The sequence below is a fragment of the Caretta caretta genome, chromosome 2, assembly GCF_965140235.1.
Source record: "Caretta caretta isolate rCarCar2 chromosome 2, rCarCar1.hap1, whole genome shotgun sequence".
Taxonomy (NCBI): domain Eukaryota; kingdom Metazoa; phylum Chordata; order Testudines; family Cheloniidae; genus Caretta; species Caretta caretta.
The window spans coordinates 189,115,889-189,132,242 of record NC_134207.1 but is presented as its reverse complement, the minus strand read 5'-3'; the positions used below and the strand labels follow the sequence as shown (position 1 = coordinate 189,132,242).

The following is a 16,354-nucleotide window of genomic DNA, read 5'->3' as shown; positions in this document are numbered from 1 at the left end:
AAATCACACGTGTGCTAGTTGCTAGGATCAGGGTCAAAGACCTGAACCTGCAATAACATGGCCACCTAAGTAACTTTATGCCGTGCTATGGGACTGCTCCCCTATACAAAGAGGCCCAGGCATGCACATCTGTGCAGGATCATCTCCTTGTTTGCTTATAACTGTTAGTTTGAGTTTCAGTGTGGGTTGGCAGAGATGCAGTTTTCTTAAACTCACGTATATTTTCTTATCCTGTATTAATTTTGTTTAATCTAGATACAAAAGAACCCTAATAAACATGAAAGACCATTGTTTTTACTGTAGAAAAAAGAAGGGAGGCCTGAAAAAGGAAACATATTTTTCTAAAATACCGATTTTGAAATTCCTGTTTTCTCATGCACGCGCGCACACCTCTCATCATTTGCTGAAGGTGGAGAGGTATTTGGTCAAGTATTTTCCTGGTTTTCCACTGCTATAGTTTTTGCATATGGATAAACCATTTTACCCCTGAATCAATATTTGCTCTACTGATTTATTTAACTCTTATCAACGCCTTTTATGATTGTCAGAAAATGATTGTTTGCTTTAGGTGTTGTCTGTGTTTTGAAAGTAATTTGTTGCTGCAAACTCGGAGAAGTTTTATGAAATGCAGAAATACATAATATAAATATATACGTTTTGTGTAATACATTGAAAATTATAACATTTTATATCAAAATCTTTATTCTGGTGCAGCAATATTTGGGCCATAGTTAAGACTGAAGCTGCCATTCCCCTGGAAGCATAATTTTTACTACCACCCTGAAAAGAAACTGATTTTCCTGAAATTTTGCATGTCACGTCTCATCCCTGGGTAGAGCTTTTTTGGAAAGTTTGGTAGGAACCAGGAAAGAAGGTTTAAAGTTATGGCATATTGGAAATGTACTTGTCATTTGCTTGTTTCAAATATTTCTTTTTTTTTTTGGCCTCATCAGATCTTTGAGGTGGCTTGGCCTATAAATTCATTCATCTGTATTCGTTGTAGGCAGGGTGGATTTGATTTAAATCACTAGTCAGGAAGACTCGATTTAATCATGGATTTCTACATAAAAGTGCATTCTTGTTGGTTGTTATAACCTTAATACATATTCTTCACAACTCAGAGATAAATGTAGTTTTCATTTTTAGAAGGTACGTACTATACACTTTTAAAGTGATTTATATTGAAAACTTTTCAGATTAGTTTTACAGTTATATCAGAAAATGAATGATTGTTTGGTTATTTCAGTTACCAAAGGTAATTGAAGCAAATATTTATGAAGTCATTGGGAGGTGAACTATCTCCAATTCAACAGGTTAATCATTAATATTTGGAGGTTTTTCTTGCCATGCTATATTAGGAGGAGAACATCACCAGACAGACATTTAAATTGTTTTATTTAACTAAAACAACAATGTTATGTATTCTGGATTTTTTTCTTCAACAGCAAACATAATATTTTAACAAAACAAACATATGAATTTTTGAATTTAGTTAAACATTCAAGTTTTTTAAAATCAGGTTTGTTTTTGTTAAAATTGTTTTTAACTAAAATAGTTAAATGAAATATTTAAAAACAAAAATTAAATAGACTGTGTCAGCCAGATCAACATGAGAAACTTAAAATATTGGCTTCTGCAGCTAACTCGGTCATCTTCACCTTCGTTTTCCTGTTTGTTCATAATCTGGAAAAGAAAAACAAGCTTTCCTGCTTTTTCAGCACCCAAACGGTTTCTCAACTTGGAATGAATTAGTCCAAAGGAAGAAAATATTCTTTCTACACCGGTAGAAGAAGCTACTGCTGTTTAAAAGTGAGATCATCACCTCAACAGTCTCTGAATCAAAGTGCTTAAGTGACTTCCACCAGTTCACTGGGCTGACTTTCTTTAAAACATCATCAGCAAACATATTACTTGAATGGTTCACCCTTAGCTTTGAAGTTTATTATAGTTGGCATTATGGAGGGATGATGGCTGGATGTCCATGTCATAGCCAACTCCTCTTCTTCAGCAGTTAAGGTCTGACCCTAGTACCTAGTATTGAGAATATTTGCAAGAAAATAAGCTGGAGATAGTGCTTGCCCCATTTGTTTTTTTTAATGCTTGTAATTTAACTCTGTCATTGCATATTTCTCTTTTTAAGCTCTCATTCAGTTCCTTCCAAATTTCTACAGCGTCAGCAATAAAACAGCTATTTCCCTGCATTTTGTTCAAGGCTACAGAAATAGGCTTCAGGGTACTCAGCACGTGTTCACCGTTTCTCTTAAGCCCAATGTTGAGAACTTTGGCTGTGACGGTGCCATCTATTTTCTCACGATTTTGTTCACAAACTGTCATCAGATTTGGCCAGTTCTAGACCTCGTTCTCAAAACAGTTCTACTGAGTTCTACTACTGAATTCTATTGCATGTCTTGTGGGAGAGTTAGCTTGCTTCCTTCCACTTTTTTCAGAGCAGCTGCTGCAAAGTGGTTGTTACAGAAGTATATTGCAATTTAAACATTAGCCTTTATTTCTGGAACACTGAAGTCTTTGGCAAGGAGGTGCATCAATTGAGCACTGCAACCATATGTTATTAGCTTGGGACTCTCTTCTAAATAATGCCTTCTCATTTTGGATACATTTGCAGCATTGTCTGTGACCAAGCTGCATCCTAGACATTTTAATTTTTTTAAACAGTTTGTTATAGCTTTTACTGCTACTTCTTGTAACTATTCTGCTGTATGTGCATTTCCTGATATATCAATTGTTTCTGTAAGGTAGATATTCCCTTCTTCTGTTGTCACACAAGTACATACAACAGGATCATTGTGGACATTGCTCCACCCATCAAGACTCAGGTTAACAATTTCATCCTCTAGACCTTTTGCACACTGCTCAATTTCTCTTTGATACACTTTATCCAGCAATTTGCCTGCGATATCTGCTCTGTTGGGTGGACTGTATCCTGGTCTTAATGACTGAACCATGTTAATGAAGTGTGGGTTCTCAATCACACGGAAAGGAGAGTTTGTTGCGATAAACAAACCGGGCAATTTTTTCATCAATTACATCTTTTTGTAATCTGCTGGTTCTTATCACAAATTTATGGTTGTTTCTGGATTATGGAGATTTTTTTTTCTTTTTGCTACAGGTGATGTACTGTGGCTATGTGACATACATGAAGTGACTGAAACACTGTCATTGACAGATAATTCTGTAACTATAGAAAATGGTGATGATCTTGAAGATGGATAGTCTTCAGAATCCTGTATGTTGAGAATGGATTCTCCTAAACAAAATAAGTCAATGCAGTTATTTAATTTTTATTCCCATACTGCTCACTTAGTATTACTCATTGCATTCACTGACACTCAGTACTACTTTAAAGGTGAAATTGTAAAAGGAAGATCTGCCTATTTCAGCTATTTATTTTTTTATCACAACTGCATCTAAAATGATAGTACCATAGAGTAACAACTATATTTTTTGCTCAAACATGAGAATTCAAGAATAGTCCAGAAGGAAGACAGCCAGCCCTTAAGAAAGAAGTATGAAATAAAAAAGTTTACCAACCTGAAGATCCTGCGCATTCAGACATGTTCCTTTCATCATCTTCAGTATATATTTGGAGCTGTTTAGAGGTGCTAAGCACCCTCAGCTTCCAGTGGGTCCAAATAATGGGCAGCCGGTTGGTACTTTGTGCAGTTAAATGATGCCACTGTTAGGCTGAAAAAGGGTTCATTCCTATCAGTCCTCTGATGGAAGAATACGGTTTGTTACCGGTTTCAGAGTAACAGCCGTGTTAGTCTGTATTCGCAAAAAGAAAAGGAGTACTTGTGGCACCTTAGAGACTAACCAATTTATTTGAGCATGAGCTTTCGTGAGCTACAGCTCACTTCATCGGATGCATACCGTGGAAACTGCAGGACAGTGGGGTGGGAGGAGGTATTGTTTCATGATCTCTGTGTGTATATAATATCTGCTGCAGTTTCCACGGTATGCATCCGATGAAGTGAGCTGTAGCTCACGAAAGCTCATGCTCAAATAAATTGGTTAGTCTCTAAGGTGCCACAAGTACTCCTTTTTGGTTTGTTACCGGTGGCCTTGAGGAGTGATATCAGTGGGCGAGGGAGATCAGTGTTGCTTTGTGTGGGTGCAAAGCTTCTTTCCCAACAAAAAGACAAACTGAAAAGGAAAATCCTTCCCCATTCATATAGAGAAAATCATAGGGCTTTATTCTGTGACAGACTCAGCCTTCTCTGGATTTGGAATCTGTCCCACTAGCCTGGGAAGGGTTTACCAGATATAACTAGCTTTACTCTAATAGGTGAAATTGACAATGTTTGCATAAGCGCTTGGATTTTGATTACTTTTTATATTTAAACTGAAGAAAAAAAGGCTCTTAAGAAGCTAAACTCAGACATTTTGGAACCATTGCAGGCTTGGGTATGGTAAACCTACATGAAACACTGACATCTTGTTGCCCTTTGTGCTCAAGTTGGCTCGTAAGATCAAAGGAGACTTTGCCTGGCATACACATGGAATGTGTCAGGATAATATCTGATGCACTTCTGTCACAGCCCATATTTAAAATATGCAAGTCAGAGTGTTTGTGAACCAGTGTATATTCATCTGAGATATAATATTCATGAGAGCACTCAGATTATATTATTTGTTTAGATTTATTATTATTACTATTTTTATTATGAAATGCATCTTTACAGAAGCAGAATCATACTTAAATGGAGAAGAAACAAAACAGAATCTCAAATAAGATCCAGCTTGAAAACTATGGGCCAGATCCTAAGGTGATGGTAAATCGGTGTAGCTCCAGCAATTTCAATGGAGATGCACTGACTTACCCCAGATGAGGATCTGGCCCTACAACAGAGGGTCTGTCAGTGTATGTGTCTCATTTTATTCCATGAGATAATATTTTAGGCTAGCATTTGATAATGAAAATGTTTTAAAATAAATACGCATTTTACTACCCTATTGGTCGTATCTGTATTTGGGTCTCTTTAGTACAGCTGCACAAACCATTTGTGATATACAAATTTATATTGATATACCAAATTATTGATATACAAAATGCAATATCTTACTGTGCACAAATTATCTTCAGACAGAGTTTGATTTTTATACCCTTGTTCAGTTACTCAGGCCATGATTCAGTATGCACCTACCTTAAGCATGGGAGTAGGCCCACAGAAGCCAACGAAAGACTATTTGAACTTAAAGTTAGGCATGGGCTTAAGTACCTTGTTGAATCAGAGTCTCAATGGGTGGCTTATGTGACTATATTTAAGTTTATATATCGCTCACTCTTTGGTAAGGTACAACTTCTCTGCCTAAGTTTCTCTGTAAAATTGGAGTAATGTTTACCTCACAGGGGTGTTGGGAGGATTAGTTTACATTTCAAAAGCGTTTGAAACATGACAACTGTGTATAGATACAAAAGCTTAAATTCTTAGCAAGGACGGGTGCTTTTGGGAGCCTCCATATTTAGGTGCTCAGCCCAAGACAACTTTTAAAGGGCCTGATTTTTGGAAAGTGGTGGATACCCCACCCTAAAAATCAGGCCTCTTTAAGATGACTCAAATCAGGCACCCCAAAAATGGAGGCACCCAAATCATTAGTCACTTCTGAAAAATACAGCATTATATTACACATAGGCGCTGACTTCCTCAGTTCCTGGGGAGTGCTTGACCCCTGCCCCACCCCCACTCCGCCCCGTCCCTCAAGTCCCTGTCCCATTTCTTCCCACCCCTTTCCCCGCCTCTTCCTTCACACAGCTGAACAGCTGATCTTGGGAGGCACTGGTGGTGGGGTGGGGGAGGAGCTGATTGGCAGGGCCGCCAGTGGGCGGGAGGTGCTGGCAGGGAGGAGGAGGCGGCGCTGATCCGCGGGGCTGCCAGTGGGTGCTGAGCACCCACTATTTTTTTTTTCTGTGGATGCTCCAGCCCCAGAGCACTCATGGAGTCAGCGCCTATGGTAAGCCTAACTGTTTATACAAAAAAAGACGAAAAACCTATAACTAAATATGTGACGGAGCCTTTTGTTGTTTGCAAATTATGTATACTATAATGCTGCTGATTGGTTTTTCTAGCATGTAATGAGTCTTTGTTGCCATACCCTGGGAGTTTCCTTTCTTGTAAGAATTTTTAACTACTCAGAGGCTAAAACTACAATGAGGCGTGAACTCTCAAATAGGGAAATAAGTGCTGGTTGGTGATACTGATTTCTCTGCTTTTGTTTTATTTCATCCTTGTGTACAGAAGAATAACATGAATTATAGCTCTGCCCAGTATACAATTTCAAGTTCTGGTGACTCACTGTGCAGTAATTTAATCAATAGGTATTCTAAAGGTCTCTCACTATATAGACAAAACTACCATGAAAGTACTTGCTCTGTATCCTACAGTTAATCCAAGTTATCTAAAGTCAACAAAAGGAGACCAGATAGATGGTATGTACTAAAAATACTTCCATTTCCTCCATGGATGAGAAGGGTCTTCATTGTTTGTGTATTAATGCCTTACTTGGCCAAAGCAAGAGAAAGGAAGAGGATATTTTACTACCTTCTTGTGAGACATAAAGACGTAGACCACAAATAATGTAGCAGCCCCACTCTCGAACTTGAAAAATCTAGCATGGGCGGGAGGGAGACAGTGTATGGATGATGCTCAATAATGCCAGAGCTGCATTAGGGAAATTTTCCCCCATAAATATATCTGACACAGCTTTAGCAATTTAAATCTGAATTTGTCCAGTGGCTGGACATTCCTCTGTGACCTAAGGACCCTAAATCACTACTATATCTCCACAGTGACATTCTGTGGAGCTGCAACACATAAAAAGCCCGTTCAAGGCCTGATACAAAGCCCATTAAAGCCAATGGCCACTGACTCCAATGAGCTCCTGTCCTAGTCTCCTTTTGTTGACTTTAGTCCTGGCTAAATTAGACAAGCTATTGACTTCATTGGGCTTTGGATCAGGTCCTTTATGCAGCTTCTGGGGTGATCTCAGTTGTCTTCCCACTCCCCAAAGGAAATCTCTAACCTCAGGGACTTCACCCAGCGATCCTACCCAGGACTCTTCCTAGATAAGATACTACCAATATTAAGAAAAAGAAAGAAAGGGCAAAGCACCCATAGACTTCAGAGGCAGCAGGATTTAACGTATGTGTTCTAACATCCTCAGATTTCACTGCACATGCTATGTCTACACTGCAATTAGATACCCGTGGCTGGCCCATGTCAGCCAACTCAGGCATCCGGGGCTGAGGCTACAGGGCTGTAAAATTGTGGAGTAGACATTTGGGTTTAGAGAGGAGCCCAAGCTCTGGGCTCCTCCCCCCTCACTCAGGTGCCAACCCAAGCCCGAACATCTACACTGCAATTTTTAGTCCTGCACCCCAAGCCCTGGCCCAAGCCCAGATAGCTGACCTGGGCCAGCCAGGGCCATTCTGCAGGTCTTTTATTCCAGTGTAGATGAACCCTTAGGAACTGAATGTACTGCAAGAGTCCTCCTCATAACACAAGAAGCGGGAAGCTTCGGGTTTACAGGCTGCCGAGAGCCCAAGTGAACGTTAAACTGAGTCTTTGATTCTAGGACTCTAAGCCCAAACTGATGGAGGTAGCTTAGGTCCAAAGTTAGCTGAGCTGCTCAATAGAACAGGAGGAAGTTTGCCAAGTCAGTGCCACTCCTGCTTCTGTTAATTAAAGAGCCTTATTAGCCCGGCTCATTATGAATACAAGTGAAGTGACTAACGATTGTAGCCACTTGTTATGGAAACATAAAAAAAGGGAGTGGGGGAGTGGAATCGCTGTTATCAATAGTCTGGAACCCAAGAGAAAAAACTGTTGAAACACTGCCCGATTGTCAACTAAACTCCATTTACTTGATTTAGCAAAGATAGAGGATGACTTCTGCCTAAGCAGGACAGAGTCAATCTGCTACAAACATGGAAAGAGTTGAAACCATGACTGTGTAAAATGTTACTGCATCTTAAAATTGAAATCCCCTTACCAACCTTCACAAAAAATCAGACTTCAGAGATCAGCATCCAGGGGCCTTTCATGACAGGGTCAGATTGGTATGAGGGCACAGGAAGAATCTCACCTTGCTTCATATACCAGGGCTCATATTAGACAAGGATACTCCCACTGATTAGTAGAATACCCCGGGAGGTGGCGGGGAGAGAGGAGGGAGGCTGGTGTGGGACTCCCAATACATAGAGGTTCAGGAGCATCATAAAGTAAAGTGATGGATTAAGGTGAACTGTGACACAGATCAACAAAACTGCAAGGCTCCAAAATCTTGATCCAAAGCCCATTGAAGTCAATTTAAAAAACTTACTAAGTGACACCAATGAACAGCAATAGATCAGGCCCTAAATGTGCTAGTGTATGGCCAGGGATTAGGGTGCAAAGGCCTCTGGAGTATAGATGCCAAATTGATCTTTTCAACCGTTCCATAGTCTCTTGGTATGTAGTCTCTAGGGTCCACAGGTAGGCACAGAATATATGTTCTGTTCAAACGAGAATTTACAAAGCCTAATAGAAATGTATCCACAATGTTTTTTAAAATGCTTTCAGTGGAAACAGTTTATTTTTAAGGGGATAAAGCAGGTTGCAACCTAGACACTACAGCATCCAGTTTTGAGAAAGAATAAACTCGTAAAAACACACACGCCCACACGCTCTGGAGTTACCGGATTCTGTGGAACTATTATTGTCATTGATTGCAGCTAAGTCACCAGTCAGATCTGTTGTGATTTATATGTTGTTGGTATTTAGGGTTTTATGTGTGCAGTGTAAATTGTATTAATTCTTTCACATCAACTCCCTCTTTCCAAACACCACCCCTTGGCACCGTACATGCTGTCATTTCAAAGCCAGCTTCTGATAAAAAGGGGCTGCTTCCTTCTACGTGATCAGAGGAAGGTGGCAGAAGTGACGACGGGCTTTGCCAGTACTTCAGGACACAAGACCAGAAAGGATCATGAGTCAGCCAGCTGGTGAGTTTTAAAACTTCGTAAGCTGTAAGACCAGTGTATGTGCAGGAGTTGCTTTTTGGCAAGCTCCTGCACTAAGAACCTGATCTGAAGCTATTTGTAATGTGTCTAGTTGGTGTGTTTGTTGCTGGCAACACATGTTCATTACAGAGGAAAGGGAACATAAGCTGATGAAGTTCTGAGACGAGTCTGAGCTTGCTATATAGAATCACAGAATCATAAAACTGGAAGGGACCTTGAGAGGTCATCTAGTCCAGTCCCCGGACTCAAGGCAGGACTAAGTATTATCTAGACCATCCCTGACAGGGGTTTGTCCAACCAGCTCTTAAAAATTCCCAATGATAGAGATTCCACAACCTCCCTAGGCAATTTATTCCAGTGCTTAACCACTCTGACAGTTAGGAAGTTTTTCCTAATGTCCAACCTAAACCCCCCTTGCTGCAATTTAACCCCATTCCTTCTTGTCCGATCGTCAGAGGTTAAGAAGAACAAATTTTCTCCCTCCTCCTTGTAACAACCTTTTATGTACTTGAAAACTGTAATCATGTCCCCTCTCAATCTTCTCTTCTCCAGACTAAATAAACCCAATGTTTTCAATCTTCCCTCATAGGTCATGTTTTCTAGACCTTTAATCATTTTTGTTGCTCTGCTCTGGACTTTCTCCAATTTGTCCATATCTTTCCTGAAATGTGGCACCCAGAACTGGACACAGTTCTCCAGTTGAGGTCTAATCAGCATGCAGTAAAGCGGAAGAATTACTTCTCGTGTCTTGCTTACAATACTCCTGCTAATACATCCCAGAATGATGTTTGGTTTTTTTGCAACAGCGTTACACTGTTGACTCATATTTAGCTTGTGGTCCCCTATGCCCCGCAGATCCCTTTCCCCAGTACTCCTTCCTAGGCAGTCATTTCCCATTTTGTATGTGTGCAACTGATTGTTCCTTTCTAAGTGGAGTACTTTGCATTTGTCCTTATTGAATTTCATTCTATTTACTTCAGAACATTTCTCCAGTTTGTTCAGATGATTTTGAATTTTAATTCTATCCTCCAAAGCACTTGCAGCCCCTCCCAGCTTGGCAACGTCCACAAACTTTATAAGTGTACTGTACTTTCTATGCCATTATCTAAATCATGGATGGAGATATTGAACAGAATCGGACCCAGAACCTATCCCTGCGGGACCCCACTCTTTATGTCCTTCCAGCATGACTGAACCACTGAAAACTACTCTCTGGGAATGATTTTCCAAGCAGTTATGCACCCACCTTATAGTAGCTCCATCTAGGTTGTATTTCCCTAGTTTGTTTATGAGAAGGTCATGGGAGACACTATCAAAAGCCTAACTAAAGTCAAGATATACCACATCATCTGTTCCCCTCATCTACAAGGCTTGGTACCCCGTCAAAGAAAGCTATCAGATTGGTTTGTTCTTGACAAATCCATGCTGATTGTTATTTATCACCTTATTATCTTCTAGGTGTTTGCAAATTGATTGCTTAATTATTTGCTCCATTATCTTTCCAGGTACAGAAGTTAAGCTAAAGTTAAGATACATACATTTCTTCTCCACTCCTTTTCCTGTTTACACAGAGTCCGAGGGGTCCAGGATTCTTTGCCTGTCTTTCTGGTCCGTGTCCTGGGTTCATAGGTCTTGGAGTTCCAGCCTTTTCTCTTCAGGCTTTTCTTGACAGAATCTTTCCATCATATATCCCCTCAGTCTTCCATGCCATTCTTTCTGTCCTCTTCTGCCTGTGTTTTCTGTCCTGGTCGTTCTGTGCTGGTCATATTATGTGTCCAAACGAGCTCTCAAGCCTATCACTGAGAGTCCCAAGTTCATCTTTCCCCGACTTCTTCCATGCGCAATCTGTCTACCAGCTGTTTGCCTGCCATCCTCCTTGTGTATTATTTTCTACTACTATCTTCTTTTCTTTCATCTCTGTAGGACTGACCATTTCCAAACCATAGAGCAGGCAGGGACAAATACACCCAGCATGCACTTTTCCTTTTGATTTGTTACTGAATTGCTGGTTCCACAGCACTCCTGGCACCTCTTTCACTGCCGCCCATGCCCAGTGGGTTCTTCTTTTCAGTTCTCCAGATCTCCCTCTAATGGCCCTAAGTGTACTTCCCAACTATACAGATTTTCTTCTGCTTCAGCTTCTCTCCTGCAATTTCGGCGAACAGATAGATATAAAACATATGCACCCACTTGCATGTTTAACTCCCCTTTTCCTTGTTAATAAGTTCAGTGCAATGATGAGTAGCTTGTCATTGTCACTGAACTGTTTACAGTACAATGGCCCTTTGTGCTGCTTGTTATGTAAGAAACTGGGCTGCCTTACAAAATACAGATCCTGAGGTAAATCATCACCTAACAGAGTTCAAGTTGTGCTACAGATCCCCACGGGCAGGCTTCAGTGGGAAGTTCTTAGGGACTCTTTCATCTCTGCTGCTTTGAGCTTGGCTCCAAGAAGAAGCCTGCACACAGGTCCCCATTGTAGTGGTAAATGATTGCTATTAAATCCGGATAGTAAATTCTACAGTCCAAATTGTAATTTGTCACCTGGTCTGACTCTAAACCATCCTACCAAAGCTTAAAGGCTCAATTCCACAATCCAGAAGCTCTCCTGAGTAATCCTTACTCCCGCTGAAGCCAAACACATGCCCTCTACCACCCCCATTTTTAAATTAATTCTGTAACTACTAGATTTAGGAGCTGTAAGCATTAAAATGCTGGGCCTAACAGTGAGCCAGATCATGATCCCAGTCTGTGTATGGAGGGGTCCCTATGCATGTGGCTCTCCTCCCTTGTTCATGAAAGGTGGGTTCAACTGCCTCCATGGTACCATGAAGTCACAGAAATGAAGGATTAGAAGGGACCTCTCGAGGTGACTAGTCCGTCCCCAACCATGCTGAGGCAGGACCAACTAAACCTAGACCATCCCTGAGACGTGTTTGTCCAACCTGTTCTTAAAAACCTACAGTGATGGGAATTCCACAATCTCTCTTGGTAACTAGTTCTGGTGCATATAATTAGAAAGTTTTTCCTAATATCCAGCCTCAATATTCCTTGCTGCAAACTAAGCTGGTTACTACTTGTCCTGCCCTCGTTGGACTTGGAGAACAATTGATCACGGTCCTCTTTATAATAACCTTTTTCATATATGAAAACTGTTGTTGTGTCTCCCCTGTGCCTTCTCTTTAGACCATACTCAACCCCACCCCACTCTACCATACAGTTCTGAGCCTTCTCCTTGCTTACGGTGTTGTACTGCCTTACCCAAAGAAGGTAGTACGCTGCTAGGTTGAGAGACTAATTTGTGGAAACCTCCACAAGGGAAATCTCATGGAGATTTTCAATCTAAAAACCCTTTCTGTGTCTTTTGCCACATGAAGGGACAATCTTAGCCAGTGTTTGGAACTGTTTGCAGCTGCCGTGAACAAAATAATAAAGAGCTAAGAAAAAACGTGTATTTCTATCTATTTAACTAACTATGCAGATGCGTACTCACAGGATAGAACCATGTCAAGCCTTTAGTATGTGGAGAATATTTCTATTATATCTACTCTCTCTCCCCCTCCATTTTTCTCTTTACCTCTTCTCCATACATCTTACATCAAAAAACTATCTTACTAGAACATTGCAAAGTCAAGCACTCAGAAGTTAGCAAATGCCAAAACTGAGGCTGCAAAAAAGATTTAAGATTTTCCAAAAGAATTCAGCGTGAGGCAGACACTTAGCATGGGAATTTTCAACCTGAATGGTTTAAAATTGGCAAAATTATAAGCAACCATAAACAGAGTCTCAGAATAGGAAGTGTTGAAAAACCTTAAATGTAAGATGTGTAACCAACTCTGCTTATAATTATTATTAGTTGTTATGCAATTATTATGCTTATTATTAAAACATTTACCAGGCAAAAATACACTGAGATATAAATCGAGCTCTCAGGTATGCTCTGAATGCACAAACAGAATCAATTCAGTTAATCAAAAAAACCATAAAGAACATACATAAGGTAGGAAAACAGAGACTTAAAAGATTATTATAATGATTAAGTTAAAAAACCTCTGGTAACTGTAAACTAATACTATCCCAATGAACTTCAGGAAATATGATGTAAAACTATCCTATAAATAATACGCTATGTTCTATAAATAATTTTTGATTGTGACTTCCAGTTAATCCACATTTGTGACCAAATTATCAAATTATACCTAAAAAGAACAGGAGTACTTGTGGCACCTTAGAGACTAACAAATTTATTTGAGCATAAGCTTTTGTGAGCTACAGCTCACTTCATCGGATGCTGCATGAAAGCTCATGCTCAAATAAATTTGTTAGTCTCTAAGGTGCCACAAGTACTCTTTTTCTTTTTGCAGATACAGACTAACATGACTGCTACTCTGAAACAAATTATACCTGTTTGTTTGCTTATACATAATTTTCTGAGGGAGCCTAGTTGTGAGAATTCAGCCCTTGTAACTGCATATCTTTGTTCATGTGAAAGGACTTTGTCAATTTGAAATCTAGGCAATTTAAAAAATAAAAATCCTTTCAACCATTAAACATGCACTTGAGACCCTGCCAGTTTTTATCATTTTACAGTTATATTTTCCCATATTTAAAAATGTTTTTCTCTCCCTTGTTGCTGTTTGAAAGACACAAACTACAGGGGACTCTGCATAGCTTACTAAGACTGTATCTTCACTGCAGAGTTAACTCAATTTATTTACACCCGAGTTAACTCCTCTCAAGTTAGCCTAGCTTGAGTGAGAGCAGCCGCATTGCGAAATCTCAGTTGTGCTGCACAGAACGATTGTGTTAGCAGCTGATGAGTTGCGCTGACTCAAGCTGCAGCCTCTTCCCCCAGACGGGCCAACCAACTTGAGTTGAAAGCACCACCACACTCAAATGAAGGGATATTGTGTGTGGACAGGACTGGAGTTAGACACCACGTGAGTTATAACTCGATTTAACTTTGCCGTGAAGCTCTTACTTCGTACAGGAAATAGTGAAACTGGTTCTGTATAAAGAGCTGCAAAAAAAAAACACAAAGTAAACAAAATGGGAAAACAGGCACAAATATTTTTCTGTAATCTTCTGATATAGTCATTGTAGGTCTGACTTGTCACACTAAGGAGCTTGAGAGAGTATGCTGGGGTCCATTTAAGCTGTCAAGTAATGTTTGGGAAATTATCAAACGTTTCCTCATGCAGCTGTTGGTCTGATCCAGATGAGTCAATCCCTAACTCTGTTAGCATCTAATTTAGTACAGCTAATACTGACTGGGCACTAGGTTTATTTCTTAGATGTTGTGACTGGTTCTTGCTTACCCTAATGTCATGTTCCATGATTCAGTTAATGTAGCTATGTCTGTCCAACCATCCTACAGGATCTTTTCTCTTTGAAATTACCCCCCTGGTCTTTGACTCTGTTCTTTTTCTGCTGCCATGAGAACCTTTTAAATTCCTGGTGTGACAGGTTCAGTCACAGAGACCCCCTTTGGACTGTGACCTGTTGTGCTGAATTTACCTCTGAGCCCGTTTTCTCTGCCAGCTTGGGACTCCAGAGTTTCAAGTAACAACAGACAGAACAAAGTAAGTTACCAAGCAAAATAAAACAAAACACGCAAGTCTAAGCCTAATACATTAAGAAACTGATAAAGGTAATATCTCACCCCCAGAGCTGTTCCAATAAGCTTCTTTCACAGACTAGATTCCTTCCTAGTCTGGGCCCGATCCTTTCCCCTGGTACAGTCCTTGTTCGTTCCAGCAGGCATCTTACGGGAAAAGCAGGGGCTTTCTCATGACTGAGACCCCTTTTGTTCTGTTCCACCCCCTTTTATAGCTTTGGCACAAGGTGGGAAGCCTTTGTCTCTCTAGGTCCCCACCCGTCCTCCTAAATGGAAAAGCACCAGGTTTAAGATGGATTCCAGTACCAGATGACATAGTCACATGTCCTGTGAGACCCCAGCCTCCATTCTTCCAGGCCTGACTCTCACCAACGCAGGAAGGCTTACGAGTAAACAGAGCCATTTACAACCAATTTTTTTAGTCCATGGGAGCCATCAAGATTGTAAACCACACTTGGCATAATTGGCCCACACTTTGCATAATTACAATAGGACCTCAGAGTTATACTTCATATTTCTAGCTTCAGATACAAGAGTGATACATTCATACAAATAGGATGAACACTCTCAGTAGATTATAAGCTTTGTAATGGTACCTTACAAGTGACCTTTTGCACGAAGCATATTTCAGTTACATCCTATTCACACTTCTAAACCTATTTTTATAAAGCATATGGAGTGCAACAGCATACCTGGATCTTCCACACATGCTTGTCACAAGTTATGCCTGCCTTAGTCATAAGCAACCAAGATTTACACAGTAATTATAAATGAGTATTTACTGGAAGCTTAGAGTGTAAATAAAAACTGCATCAGTGCACTTAAATAGAAAGTTACCTAACCTTTTTCTTGGCACTCCTTGGTTTGTGTTGTCACACCTTTGCAATCTAACAGCAAGAGACCAAGGTATGAGTGCCCCAAGGAAATTCATTTTAAATATGACTGTGTTAGCTTTGTTCTGCCATTGCCAGACCCCTGTGATTTTTTTTGCCTCTTGTAGCAGAGTGGATTTGTCTTGATACCATAGCTCTGAGCCTCAGCTGCAGCTAAGGGGCACCCATGCTGCTCAGAGGGTGGAGTACAAAGGTGCTTCTTTACCACCCTTCCCCATTCCTGGGCACTGGAATAAATTAAGAGCAGCCTTAAGGCTGCTCTAAGTTACACTGGGTGCCAAAGGCCGCAGAGGGCTGTTATGACAGCTGGAGACTGCTGGGGCGCAAGGATGGCCTGCTCAAACTCCCTGCACTCACCGCAGAGTAGGATGTGGTGTAGGGGCCACTATGATGAAAATGGCTTTCAGGCTACTTTGCTCTGGGTGAGTGTCACAAAGTTGTCTTAGTGGAGGGAAGAATTGGGGCCCCTGTGTTGTTCAGTAATAGAACAAAAACTATCAGGAGGAGTTTTTTAGAATGTGGCATCTGTATGACTCATTGTTTTACTAGAGGTAAACAGGAATAATACTACTAGGGTGAAATCCTGGCCCTATTGAAGTCAAGGGCAAAATTCCCCTTGATTTCAGTGGGGTCAGGATATCACCCGGGCCTTAAAGTTTAAACACTGCCCCCACCTAGTCTGACAATACATTTAGCTGAGTACCGTTTCATCACTCTAATGCTCCCTTTGTTTCTTTGTTGGTCAGGGTGTTCCCGTGTGAAATGTTTTTCAACTGGTCATGAGCACCGATTCCCAAATGAGATTTACTAGTGGTAATAGTTTACAAG

At 40.5% G+C, this 16,354-nt stretch overlaps 1 protein-coding gene across 1 annotated transcript in view; it reads left to right on the top strand.

The window, feature by feature from the left end:
• The window catches only part of TGM4 (transglutaminase 4), a 50,681-nt gene that overhangs the window by 7,183 nt on the left and 27,144 nt on the right, over positions 1-16,354 (top strand). The window contains exon 2 of the mRNA XM_048838851.2: positions 8,876-8,998. Coding sequence (XP_048694808.2) covers positions 8,983-8,998 — 16 coding nt within the window. The 5' untranslated portion in view covers positions 8,876-8,982. The remainder of the gene's footprint in view (positions 1-8,875; positions 8,999-16,354) is intronic.